This window comes from Phoenix dactylifera, chromosome 9 (assembly GCF_051530095.1).
Source record: "Phoenix dactylifera cultivar Ajwa chromosome 9, Ajwa_hap1_PhDact_Kaust_v1.1, whole genome shotgun sequence".
NCBI lineage: Eukaryota > Viridiplantae > Streptophyta > Magnoliopsida > Arecales > Arecaceae > Phoenix > Phoenix dactylifera.
The window spans coordinates 26212743-26227273 of NC_143198.1; the positions used below are offsets into that span (position 1 = coordinate 26212743).

The 14531-nt window shown below is 35.9% G+C and overlaps 1 protein-coding gene across 2 annotated transcripts; it reads right to left on the reverse strand.

The window, feature by feature from the left end:
- Nucleotides 1–3085: 3085 nt before the first annotated feature.
- LOC103696460 (uncharacterized) lies at nucleotides 3086–14322 on the reverse strand. Of its 2 annotated transcripts, none has more exons than XM_008778100.6 (9): nucleotides 13856–14322; nucleotides 13724–13766; nucleotides 12016–12107; nucleotides 8165–8213; nucleotides 5868–5938; nucleotides 5646–5765; nucleotides 4630–4718; nucleotides 4351–4396; nucleotides 3086–3388 (listed from the first exon to the last, which is right to left on the reverse strand). In XM_008778100.6, the coding sequence occupies exons 1-9, from the start codon at nucleotides 14060–14062 to the stop codon at nucleotides 3311–3313; spliced, it is 795 nt and encodes a 264-aa protein (XP_008776322.3). In that variant the 5' UTR covers nucleotides 14063–14322; the 3' UTR covers nucleotides 3086–3310. The 2 variants fall into 2 exon arrangements, with proteins under 2 accessions (XP_008776322.3, XP_089781609.1); XM_089925483.1 differs by having other exon boundaries at nucleotides 3150–3388; nucleotides 4330–4396; nucleotides 13856–14294.
- Between the last annotated feature and the right edge of the window lie 209 nt (nucleotides 14323–14531).

Genomic DNA, 14531 nt, shown 5'->3' on the forward strand with positions numbered 1-14531 from the left:
TGATAATGGTGATGATGTTGTCGCAGAGGCTATGGTAGAGACGGCAATGTGGTAGATATAGTGATGATGGAGATGATGGTGTTGATATTGCTGTGTATAGTGGTGGTAGAAATGTTGGTGACAGCAGCAGTAGTAGTGATAGTAGTGGTGCTGATGATAGTTGTAGTGGTATAAAAATAAGTTTCTTATTTAAAAAAAATAGTGAAAGCAAGAATTTTTTATTTTTATTTTTTTTAAACACAATGAAAATAACTTTAAAAAATAAAACAATAGCATCAAATGTTATTCTATTCTTAAAAAATAAAAATAAAAAAAGTGGTGCCAAAGAAGCTCTGCATAAAATATATTACAAAATAAAACGCACACTGATACTCATTTTTTAGAGAGAAGAGATACGACTGCAGGACTCATAAAGGTGAATTGATTTAATTTTTGGTCTTCCCAGGCAAAACATCTAAAATGCCCGCTCTTTATATAAAGAATTCTTAATACCTTTGGTATTGAATTGATAACTAACTTTCATATTTTCACTAAAAATTAATTCATTATAAAAAAATTGTATAGCTATGTAATCCTAGAAATGTATTTCCTGGCTCGATCCCTCTGCCTTTGAGATGCCTTTCCGGGTTGCTATTACAATCTATTGGGCCTTAGCCTCTTCCATTGTTTGCTTTATTATGATTCATGGGTTGGGCAGCGTAAGGGTTAAAGAAGTGCAAAGGATTCTTATGGTGACGGAAACAAAGGCTGATGTCTAGCCAAATGTTGTCTTATAGCACCTTTATTGATGGCTGGTGCTGTGCTAGGGAGTCTCAAAAGGCAATGAAGATGTCTGAGAAATGGATATGAAGGGTTTAAGCCAAATTCTTTTAATTCCTTGTAACGGTATAACTATTCTTTTGTTCAAGGATGGAAAGGTCATGGAGGTAGAGAGTAGTGATGAAAATGGTGCACGCTTCTTCTTTTTGTCTTTTAGTAATGCATATACTTGTTTGATTTAATGGCTTTTACCAACTTGGTAATTTGTATGCAATGTGTCGGTTGGTTGGCGAAATGAAATCATGGCCAGGTGGGCAGCTCAAAGGCTTACGCATGATATGCTTCCTAATTACAAGGTATACTAAGGCAGTCAAAGGCAAGGAGGTGTTGGGTTGCAGAAAGTTCTATAGTGTCAATAACCCAGTTTATATTATTATTAAAGAGGATAAGTTTTTGTTATTAATCAGTAAGCTTATGTTTGGGACCAGTGCTTATATATATATATATATATATATATATATATATATATATATATATATATATATATATATATATATATATATATATATATATAATAATAATAATAATGGCAGTCATACTTTATCTGTTATATTATCAAATATTTTGAGATTATCATGAGCTCATAAACCTATGATGGAAATTAAATTTTATTTTTATTTTTGCCCTTTAGGCTGTAACAATTGCATGGCCCCAGGGGCCGAGGATTCAAAGCTGGAACTGGAGGCGGACTGCCCCAGAATTCTTCAAAACTTAACTCTCCACGGAAAACAGGGTCTTCGATAGTGAGTTTGACCTTGTATCCTCCTTGTAGCTGGGTTCTCGTACCTCTTCTCCATCCCACATCTATAAAGTTGGTGTGTCCCTTCATAAATAGTTTTGTTCTCGGATGTGGTGGTTGTGAGAGGAGTGGCAAAGATGGCTGGGGAAGTACTGTCTGAGTTCCAGCTTCCCTTTCAATCGATGAAATCACTAACCATCTGGTTCTACTCAAGAAGCTCACTAACCAAGAGCGTTGTTAGAGCTCATTGAAGGATGTGCAGCCCAAGGAATGTGCTCGTGAAAGGAGGCGGCAATCTTGGCCAAAAAGGAGGCATGGGACTGTCTAGCTTCCATGAATGCTGCCTCGTTCCACCTCTCTCTGCAATGCATTCGCAGCATACAATATAAAAAGATAACGAGAGAAGAGACAACCTTACTTCAAGCTAACAGTGCAGCCAATTGGATGGTCTCGTATGTTGCAAATCATATGCAGGTGCAATAATTTGAGAGTTCGTTGTATGTTCTCCCGTGCTGATGTACTATTCAGGCAGCTCGGTAAAATTTATTAACTGTTTGTCTTAGCTAGTGGTATTTATGCAACATTCCGCATCACCAAATTCCATGTTATATACTGCTATTGCCAGATAAACAACCAGCTTGAAACTCTTTCATGGTTTCAGTTCCATAAAGACAAGCAGAAGTTCAAAATTTTTGCAAATTTTTTTTTTTTTTTTGTGCCAATGACTGATATCAAAACTATAATGAGGACGCACACATTGAAGAGATTGATGTTCTATAGTTAGGAAACAATAATATCTAGATATTACAATGTTTAATTAAAAAATCATATTACAAAGTTGAGGAATTATTGAATACATCAAAATAATTACTTAAAAGAAAGCTCATATCTGGGAACTGAAACAACTATTATGATAGCCTTATTAACGAAACGAATAGATTTCCTGATAACGGTCCTAAATTTTGAGTCCCTTTGCCTATGATGGTAATGCACAGCAATGTTAAACCTTTACAACACATATAAAAGCAGCACCTTTTCGATTTTCCTTTAAGTTGTGATATATACACAACATTGCAAAGATATTGTAAACTTTCACAAAAGTTTCTGAATCCAGAAAGATTTTCCCTTCACTGACAAGCTGATAGTTATGATGATCATAATGTTTACAGGGAACATTTTTTTGGAACATTTATTCTGGACAAGACACTGGAAGGGATTCAAGTTGGACTTGGTTTTATGAGTGCCCATCCGTGCTTCGAAGTGTTGGCCGAGGATGGTTTGATTTGAGAAAAATGAATGGGAGGTATTGGGTGAGCCCATGAAGTAAGGTATTAAAATTCTGCCTGAGCTTAATTTGATTTAACCAACTGAAGCAGCATGCAAGATGAAACTCTGTGATGTTTCAGTCTTTGAGATCTAAAATTGCAGCAGCATTGCAATTAAATTCCCTCTTTTTTAACATCATGTCAGCTACATTTTGTAACTAATATATGAAACACGGAAGTGCAGGGAAGTTCAGAATGAGAGTTGAAGCTCAAGGGTATGATTATTTGTTCAGATATTAATAAGAAGTCTCTAGATTACATTCAAATTTATCTTTGGATTCCAGCTTTTATAATAATAAAGACGACCTTTTTCCTATTCAAAACAGAAAGAAAATTTAGAAAACTATATCCAGAGTGCTTCTGTATCTTATGTAGATACATAATTACAACATATGTTCCACTGGGCATGAAAAACTTCTTCTAACTGCTAAAAGAATAGGCATCTCTTCATCCTTCTCCGTTTCTTGACTGCCTTTATGGAGCGCTGTTCCTGTTTCTTGACTGCCTGCAGTAAGTTTGGGGTGTGCAAATATTAATTCAGTGATCTGTCTATGATACTGCAGAGTTCGATAATAAAAAGTTGCAAAACTTGTGGCAGTAGTAATATTTAATACCGTAAACTTGTTCTTCAATGTCCATTCAATTTTAACTACACTGGGACAAGGAATTGGTAGAGACTACGAATTTCAGTGCATAAAAGAAAAAATATTTCAAATTTACTTGGAAATGCATGTGTAGGTGAAAGGACCTAGACGACTCTTAGAGGGATGGTGGAACCACACATGTAGGGGAAAGGGCAGCTATGCATGCTGTGCTCTGTACAGCTTGTTGGTTGGTTCTAGGCCCCACGCCAGAAGTCACCAGGGCCTATGCACATCCGAGATTGGTGCAGAACACAGCGCAAATAAATGGTGTTCGTCTGCATGCCCATTTTGATTTGCACCATCTCAGGCAGAAAAGCATAAGACATGAGATCTAGGGGTGCTAGATATACCGGTTATAAAAGCCTAGCTCAGCAATAAAAAATGGTAGACATTTTCCATCACAAATTAATGTAAAATTCTTGAGAAATGAGTCTCACATGCATCAACTTTGCAAGAACACATTTAAAAAAATAATCTCAAATTGTTTAAGTTGAATTCTGTCAGGTAAGTTGCAGTGTTATTACATTATTACTTAGAGGCAATTAACAATAGATCAGGAAATAGCTCACATAAATTTTAACAATTATAGAATACAAAGAAGGTGTCATTATTAAAGGAAAACTGTGGCATCTAAAATAAGCATGGGAAAGAATACGAGCAAGCCGAAAGAAATTCGCAGAGCACAGGAAAAATATATGCAGTCATAATGGGGTACAGAAAATCGAATGCACTTAAGCTTTGTGAAATAGGAACTTGCTTAAACAAATATAGCTCAAGTACAAGTCTTAGTTTTCAGGAAAACCTTATGAGATAATTATCATACCCTCACAGTAAACAATCTCATGGTGAGCACAATAACATCGCGCAACCTGCAGAACCAGGAAAAGGATGAATATAAGAACTGAACTACAATCAAAATTTTGGGACAACTTTCTCTCATTAAAAAAGAAATTTGGCACAACCACTCACAAGATAGACAATATGAACAATAAAAGCTCATGCATATCTGTAATTGTTGTCTGAGGAGTAATATGCATAGCAACTAAATAAATGAAACATGGAATACCCAACAGATATACTAAAAAGATGAGATGGTGCTTACAAGCTACTTTCTGTCGCCAGAAAGAGAGATTCACTCCCTTCAGTACAATGTATTAAAAATCCACTAGAGTGCCCATTGGAAATTGTGATCTGCAACAACAGAAGATTATTTGCGACAAAGGTTACCTTGTGCAATGAAAAATGTACCATCTCATTATGTTTACCTAGATCATGCAAGCATACAGCCAAGCATCAGAAAATGACAAATTGATTGATTAACAGACACAAAACTACTGGCAGAGACCTTAAATCAGTTTTCCTGGTCATGCTATAATGGAAATATATCAGTGTCAAACAAAAGTCCAAGAGCTAAGTTGGACGAGCACAAAAATAATGTGCTATATGATAGTGACTCATCTTCCGAGAAATATCTGTCAGCTAATCATGAAGGTTGTCAACATAAGCTCTCAACAGTATAATGAAAGCAGTGTAGCTATGCATTTCAGTGTTCATGAGCGAGTTTTATAAAATGAGAAGCATAATTTCACATAGATGTACAGAATGCTATTTGCAATAGTTATTGTTAGAGAAAGTAAGATAGCCGAAATTTTCCCGTATGCATCATATGATAGATACGTATTTACTTTTCAGTTTATATGCATTTCTTTATTTAAGCTAGAATCTGTACATAAGTTCATACACTACATGCTGTACAGACTGGCCAGTCTAGCACCTGCTCCTCAAGGTCATGGTATGAAATAATGGTAACAAAATCATGCGCTATTTCTGAAAGCTTTAGTTGAACCTGGACCTTTTACATGACTTTCCAGCATATGTGCAACAATACATTGGGTAAGAAAACCAAAATAACAAACTTATCATTTCAAATTAATGGACTATACAACAAGTTTGAGTAGCTTCCAATATTTGCTAGTAGCATATTGGAGATAGGTTTCCGATGGCAACTGTTATAACAAGAGTCCAACATGAATACCAATATTTATTATACAAAAAGCTCATTTCTGCAATTTTGCTTAAAAAATAGGAAATTAAGCTAGAAAAGTTTTGAAACCATACAGCTATGCTTGGTGAAAATTTCTCCTCGACAGAAATACGAGGCGACCTGTTATTCTTGATGGAAAAACCCTCCCTCTCAATCACTAACTTAACCGTAACCCAAGTATTGTTACATCCAACCTGTGGATTTCACAGATATTCCAGTTAGCTGATACATGATTAGTTCAACGAGTCTGTCATGGTCAAAAAGCTTAATACAAAAAAGCTATGCAAAAGATATACCGATAAGAAAACATCAAATGACGAATGCCCAATAAAAAAATTCCTCTCAATTTGCTCTTGCATTTCAGGATCTGCATCAGAACATAACTATAGTAAGCATGCATGCATTATCCACACACCACTAGGATAATTATAGTCGACAAGCTTTATTAGTGCACTAGAGATTATCCAGTGGTAAGTTAATGAAAAAAATACACATGTTCCTTATTTTTTAATTTCCAAGCACTCAATGATGGGGAAAAGTCATAATTGCAATGTACTAATATTATGGAGAATCTATTCCATGATACAGCATATATGACTCAGAATTATTGGATTGATCATCTCAATTCAATCTTCAATATGAATTGTATCCTTAGCTATGAAGGCTCAAATAAGTATCATGAAAACTGACTAAACTATCAACTATAACGCAAGAAACCATTATTGCTCTTAACATGCATTGTAAGGTTTCGAATACAATACTTAGTTTACTGGAAAGCATCACGAGGCTCTGAAGATGCTTGGCACAAGTTAAAAACACACACACAAAAAATAAAATAAAATAAAATAGAAGCATAAGCAAATATAACACGATCTAAGGATAAGCTTGAGGACAAATTCTTCTACAGGTGACATACATGATGAAACAAAATTTTCCATCTTATTGTTTGGAAGTTCATCCAATTGAATAGAACAAAACTATAAACAATCCAACCTATTTATCCATTATTATAGCCTATTTATTATCCAATCAACATATCGGTGCAGCCCATCTAGCTTGAGCCACTAATTTCTCATCTCCACTATAGCTCAACATGTTATTCTATCTTTTTTCATAAAGTGTCCGAGTGCATGAGACTCCTGCCACTCTGGGTTCTAAGGAGAGTCAGATATATATAACTTTACCCCCGCCTGCAGAGAAGTTGTTTCTGTTTTTCGAATCCGTGACTGATCCAATTGGGGAGAAAAAAGAATTTTCACAACCCGCTCAACTCGAATCCCTCAAATATTTAGCAACAGGTAGAAAGATGGCAAAGTCGGGTTTAGGTCCCCTTTTTTTCATTGATGATCCAAAAATCTAATATACATAGCCTCTATTTATAATAGTAAGGTCCGCTCTTGCATAAATTGAGTCGGATTCCTCTCCTAGTTTGAACTCGACGAGCTTTCCCAAAATAGACATTGCTAGTAGAAATAAACATGAAAAAACTAAAATCCTACAAAAACTAAATCTCAACTCCCGCATCGACTTCACCTTATGTCGCTCTACCGGGCTTATACCACTCAGTTCCAACCTCTTTGGGGCTGAAACCATTTTCCACACTTGAACCAGACTGGGCCGGTTCGGCATACCATGGATCAAAGTTTTTCTCAAAAAAAAAAAAAAATGGTTTGACAAGCTTGTTTCAGAGCCCAAACATTGGAATTTGGGCCTCATTGCTAGCTGCACAACTGTCCTTAGAGAGCAACATCACGTCGTAGATTTCGAAAAGTTATCCAACTTGGAATAAAATAATTTTAATCGAATGTTGTATGATCAAGTTATGGCTTTTAAAAGTTCGGTATGTGATTCAGCTTCTTGATGTGATGGATCTCACTCTTGGACCCTATCCATCACTACCTATAGTGGCCAAAGTGGTCTACATCAATTCTGGTGATTCTCCTGGATCAGTGACACCTAGGTCACAATGAAACAACTTTACTGTTGTGCCAAGACTCACCCGCCATTCTATCTTCTTTGAGGTTAACTTAAACATTTGTAGACATATGTACATCTTAGCTTTTTTCTAGCATAATACCATTTTAATTGCCTAAAACTTGAGAGATATAGCTAACTATGGAATGTCATTTAATATATCTATGTAAGCATATCATTTTATGTGCATCATAACTTTCACTATTTATTTATGGTAATTTGGGTCTCCTATGCATTGGACCTCTATATATCTAGTTATGTGAGAAGGTATTTCTTAATTCAATAGTTATACTTGCTCTCAGCCTTACATAAATAGAGTAAAAGAATTCTTCTAGTTTGATGGTGACTGAGTCCCTTGGGCTGCTGTGAATGTTTCTACATCATTTCACTTTAGCAATTCCTGGATTATTTTCTACACTAACCAGTTTCATTGAAGTATCAACAAGTTCGAACTACACTAATTTCTATCTGTTTGTCTTAATCACAAATCAAAACAATGACTTTTTGCAAACCAACTTCTTTCTCATTTTGACTTTATGAATGTTGATTTTATGAAATAGGAAACTACACATATAGAAAAAAAGACACATCTTAAAAAATAATAAAATAGGCAGCTTACCACATGATATTTTTCTATGTTCATTGGCAAAGATCCTAACAGGTTCACCCTGTGTTTGCAAAGAAAAAAATTAGAATGAAAAAGAGGAGGAAAATGGATCAACAAATCTTACAATAAATATAAACAATTAAGTAAACTTGGGATTAGATTTGTCACTTGTGCTACTGTAGTTATAGAAAGTTACTTCTAAGTCTTATGTCTGGCCAACTAGGCTAGTGTTCATAGTGGTTTCACTGTAACATGATGCTCAAAGACAATAACTATAAAAATAGAAGAATCATTCAGAATAGAAGAGCTCACTAGATTTGCCAACATTTTAACAATGGAAACATCTTTGGCATCAAATATTGCTGAAATTTGTGGCAAGAATGATCATTGTTTTGTTCTTTCGTTGTAGTGGATTTCTTATTGTACACATAAAGAATGTCTTTCTTCATACCTGATCTCCATAAGAAGAAATTATATAAGCCATACTCTTACAGACGCATCAGGAAAAGGAAGAAGGAGCAATTTGATCGACGAGGTTATGCTTCGAAGATCAACGCACAAATAGACGAAAACTAGGTTAAAGAATCCTTCACTTGGTGAAAGAAATTCTCTCTCAAAAAAATATTAATATCTCCAAGACTGTCCCTTACAATATATTACATGCTTATTTATTGGACATGATACCCTACCCTAATTCGGGCATTAAACCCAATGTAGAATTATATTCGAAATAAGACTCGACAATAAGAAAACATACTAGAATTATTCTATTACAAATATATAAACATGACCAAAATTTGACATTATCTCTAAATTTTTGCTTACTGCAGTCTTTGCCCATGAATCCGCTGGCTCCCTCGATGCTTGGCATGGTCTAGTTGGTCATAGTACCTATTGGCTACACCTTGTGCTGCATCACTTGCCTTCCAATCATATTTGCAATCCTCATCAAGCAACTTGTCAACTTAAAAAGTTTGCTTTATGTCAACAATATCATAATTGCTGATGATGATAATACGATTCTGCCCATTCAAGCAGCTTCTCCATTGGCAGTATAAAATGTAGCTTGGCCTCCTTCACAACTTTTTGAGATTCGAGATTTCTCTCTCAATGAAGTTTACTTAGTATTTCACTGATGGTGTTTGCCTTAGTAGTATTTTCAATTTTTATATATAGCTTCATATGAAGCTGCATCCCGTACCCAGAGGCAACAAGTATGACTTAACCTCACTAGCTTGTGTCTAGCCATTACGCATGCAGTTTCTATGGTCACCTAGCATCTCAGAGCTTCTCCTTCAGTTTTATTTATAGTTGTGCTCATATTCTTTGATAACTTTGAGGGGTTGTTGCTCGGAACCATTTTTCTGTTATGTCTCTACATTAAAGCTCTAAGCTCTCAATAATGTTAATTGGCCAGTGATCCTAATGATCAGAGGTCAGCATCTATTTTCGTTGTTTTCCTAGACCTCCCCTCATTTTATAAAAGTATGAAAAGCAACCCTTTCGCCATCTTTCCGTGCCTTATACTATCATAGAGGTTGTTTCACTCTCACCTTCACTTTGACAAGCGATATTACTTCTACACCTCTCTTATGATAATTGGCATAATGCAAATTGCAAACTCTTAGACTCTTAACAGGGGAATTAAGCATATTAAGGTCAAGTTCCAACACATTGAAAATATTTGACCTGCTATGTTTTCACTTCCTTGAATCCGAACCGTTAAAAGCAGCTTATAGACTATGAGAACTACTATCATATGCTTTAGTATATCAAGGGAAAATTCTATATGCCTAACTCACAGAGAATTTTATGAGTATTGATGATACTTGTACTTCATATAGATGTCTCTAAAAATTCTCAGATATGTATAGTACTCATACAATAAACAAGAAGGCAAATGCTTATTATAAATGTACATATAGGATAATTTTCTCCATCATAGATTCTATGGCATAGTCGCAGTCCACCGAACTTCCTCAAGTTTCAAAAGCACCAAGTTCTGGGTTATTTTTCTGAAGTTCAAAATGGATCTGACATGATTTCATTAAACTTATAAATCTTGGGCAAGCTGAAATTTTGATAAACATATGCAGTGGTGAATTTATGCCAAATTATGTCATATTTGTTTGTTTGGAAGTATATGGAAGCATGAAACTGAGCATACATTGTATTTGACGACCAGTATAAATGTTGACATTGACATAACTACCACAGCACACTCCAACTCATTTTGGGACTATTTCAGGTTTACTCTTTCGCTTATAATTTTTGCCTTAAAGATGAACACAATTACCTAAAACGAACCCCGTTATCTTACCTCTATACGTTTAGAGGAGTTTCAGGGGTTGCTTCATAGTAGAATAAGCTAAAATTGCGATTGGTAAGGTAGGTCATCTGCCTAGTCATTAGGTTTCATAAATTCATAAAAATATGATTTCTACCTCAGAAATTACTTCTGAATTATATAATGCGTACTATTAAATTTTTATAATTTTTGGTATTATTTAAATATTTTTAATTATTTTTGAATTTAAAAATATTGTTTAAATATTATTATTTCAAAAAATTAATTTCAGCTCAGATCTATATGGAAACCAATAATAGATGCTACATATATTTTTCTTGGTTCTCGTACATGCATCAAAGGCTATTTATTTTTTATTTTTTTTCAAATTTAAGCCTAGACCACTGCAGACATGATCGCATCAAAACTTGAATGAATGGACACCAAATTTTTATGGAGAGTAGCTTGCATGCCCCTAAATACGTTTCTAACTTTACAGTATTTTTATTTTTAATTTATTTTATTTATTTTATCTTTTACATAAAAATATATTTTTAATTTTTAAAAATTATATATAATTCAAAAATTAAATTTTTTTATGTCAGCGCGTAGATCGTTCAAAGATCTACAATATATAAAAAAATCAAGCTTAAATCAAAAATTTTAGCATGAACTTTCCTCATTTTGTAATTTTTGAGCTATATTTTAAAGCCTCTTAAAAAAGAAGAAAATGGGGTAGGGAGAGGACGCACACCTTATTTAGCTTTAAATTTTTTTTTTGATAGCCTGAATCAGTGTTGTTTGTGGAGTTTTTGGAAAGGGAGAAGGCGGTAGAGCCGCTTTTGAAAATTTTGTTAGGAAGGCCGCCTTCTCAACAAGTGCCCTGATACATTTTATGCAAAGTGCTACAAGTGCTGCAGTACTGCAGTGCCAGAATGTTTGGCACCGGGTTGACTCAGTGCGAATCGGCCGGTTCGCACCGCGTCTGCACCGAACCAACTGGTTCCAGCAGGTTCGGGCACTTACCAACCGATTCCGGTCGGTAAGCGACCGGTTCCGGCCGGTTCGCATCGAGTTTGCACCGAACCGACCGATTCCAGCCGGTTCGGGCACTTACCAGCCGATTCCGGTCGATTAGTGACCGGTTCCAGCCGGTTCGCATCGAGTTTGCACCGAACCGACCGGTTCCAGCCGGTTCGGGCACTTACTGGTTAGTTCCGGCCGGTACGGAGCCGGAACCGAATGTAACAGGCGAACCGACCTGGTGTCGTACCGGGTCGGTTCGGCACTATCCGAACCGGGTGGTTCGGCCCGGTTTGGCAGAATAGAACACTAATCCAGTGGTGAGATCATATAAGGAAGCAAACTATTTTATATTTGTTTGCACCTGCCAACATGTTTAGATATGTTAAATAGATAAATAGCTCCATAAGAACATATATTTCATTAGTTAACAATAGTTCTATATTTTCATCATTTTTAATTAGATAAGTAGTGTTAACAATACATAACTATCATGTACTCGCAAGATTATTTGCATAAGAATCAAAGAGGAGAACTAAGGAAGAAAATATACCATCTGTTCACCATTCCCAACAGGTATGACTTCAATAGCTAGATATGAATCAACATCATCAGCAGTAACCAGATAAGTAGCTTTGTTTTCACCTATTGCAATAGAGAATTGTTAAAAAACTAAATCAAAATTTTAAATTGAACCTACCCAGTTTGATCTATTGTATCAACATGATCAGATGAGTATAGCAAAAATAGAAGAATAAAAATGATGCTTCTCGAAGAAATAAAGTATAATCCCATTGATGAGATGTAGGCTTCCAAATCCGCGTCCACAGTTGACTCCTAGCTGGAACTTTCAGGTGCTCAAATGTTAATAAATTAGGAATGACCTAACCTAGATGACCTTGATGAACAGTCTACCATTGGCTTCACAAAATTCAAGATTTTCTAAATTATAATGTACATTGATGCCTTCAGCTTCTTTCAAGTTCAATATATGGAAGCTTTAATTTTAGTAACTCCCCAATTTAAGTTTGTTTTTAAGTGGAAACTTTGTGGTGTGTAAACTTGTTCCTCTTCAAATATAAGATTATTTTGTCTCCTCTCTAGCATCACTTAAACCACTACAACAGTATGAAGCCAATTTATATTTCTTAAAAAAATATCATGGTGTACTTCACAAAATCTTGGAACTATGAAGTTCTTGCCTTTGTCTTTGGGGAAAAAATGGCATGACAAAATTGTCTGTATGGGACCCTGGATATAGGTCTTCGAAATCAGCCATCATAGATTACAATCTTACTATGATAGCAGCTAATCCATATTAAAATAATGAAAGTGTCTCAAAACACACATTGAACCAAGTACATTTAACATCTAACTCCAATCCTGGAGTTATTAAGTATCCTTGGGCCTGTTTGGATAATCCAGCAAGACTAGGCTCGATTTCTTGCTGGATTCCGGGATTGGGAAGTCCATTTGGGCATAACCCATATCAACCCACACCCCCAGCCCAATTCTTATGGGAGGAAGAAAACCTCCATGCATGGGTCTTTTTTCCTTCGACCAACAAGCCTACAGACCCTTAAAACCCACGGGTTGGGTGGGCCAACTAGCTCAATTCCTGTAGGAACACCCAAAGAAGCCCTTAGATTATATTATTCGCTGGCTGCTAAGACTTGTCCAGATCCATTTATTTTACATTTGTCTGCTGCCTAAGTGATTCCAGCTAAAATTGGTCGAGCATGTTTGACATAGGAAACCTCATCAAGCAACAGCTACATTCAAATAATCTGCTATTTTACCGTAAATGGCTAAAGGTGCAGGCAAAGGCTTCACAATCTTAAGTAAATCTTGAAGGGAAAAGACTAAAAAACATAAAACAGATCAATATATACAATATAGGAGCTTCAGACAGAAATTGTAAATGAGTTTTCTATCATGAATTCACAATATAAGCTTGTCTCCTTTCTCCTTCATACAGTCCTTTTCCTAGTGTGCAGGATATTATACAGTTACTATCCAAGTAAATAGGCATAGAAGTATATAACCAAAAAAAATCAGTTGTTTATCTTTTCTCAAATGGGACAGATATGTACTGAGGCAAGAGTCTCCCTTGAAAAATATCGCCTTGGCCATTGTATTTAGAACTAAGATAAAGAAGGATGAAGTTGGTTATGGTAATATCGTCAATTTATCCTTCGCATCCATGAAACTGCGCACCAAAAAAAAAAAAACCCATGAAAAGTAAAGTGCGAGGGGATTACCTTCAATGTAGCTGAAATTTCCACTTTCCGAGCAGCGTGCCCACTGAAAGGAAAATAAATGAAGATTGGAAAGAGATCAAGAATCAAATTTACCCCTAAATTCTATAAAGAAACACAAGAAATCGCACCCACCGCGAAATCACAACGAGTTGTTCCATTAATGGCCCAGCCGCAGACTTGGAGGAACCGCCCCGGGCGTGCCTCGCCGGAGATGCTGAGCCCCTCCACCGCCGGCACGGGATCCCCTTCCACCTCCGCCGCCGTGAGCTGCCGGTCGTCGAACGAATCCGACAACTCCGAGCCCTCCGCATCGCTGTCGCACGGATCCAGCTCGTCCATCTCTCCTCAGCCTCAGAGGGGAAACAGGAGACCCGGGAAAGAGTTATCTTGGGAAGTCGGTCGTCGGAAGTCCACCTGAACAAGCTTGTGGAAACCGAACAGCTTTCTGCGAATCAACAGGCGACAACTGGAGGTTCGTGTTGACGGGAATGTTGGTACAAGAAATGACTTCACGGCGAAAAGGGGCAAGAGGAGATTTTTCCTGGGCTCAGTGTTGAGATTCTTTGGTTTCGCAAAAAAGAAAGGAAAATGGAGTGGACGGGAAGATGAAAAACTATTTTCTTAAAGTTTTAAGAGAAAAAATAAAATATTCTTTTTAATGAAAATAAAAAATTTATATTTTATAAGAAAAAATTATATAGAATACAGAAAAATCTAATTTTTATTGGTTAAAAATTAGGATAATTTTTTTCTAAAAATATTTTCAAATAGAATGGAATACAATTATTTTTTATTAAGAGTATAATAT

Coding starts and splice junctions, on each gene's coding strand:
- LOC103696460 (XM_008778100.6), bottom strand. CDS start 14,062: ATGGACGAGCTGGATCCGTGCGACAGCGATGCGGAGGGCTCGGAGTTG. Junction 12,108..13,723: donor AAATTTCAGCTACATTGAAG/GTAATCCCCTCG, acceptor CTATTGCAATAG/GTGAAAACAAAGCTACTTAT. Junction 5,766..5,867: donor CATTTGATGTTTTCTTATCG/GTATATCTTTTG, acceptor TGAAATCCACAG/GTTGGATGTAACAATACTTG.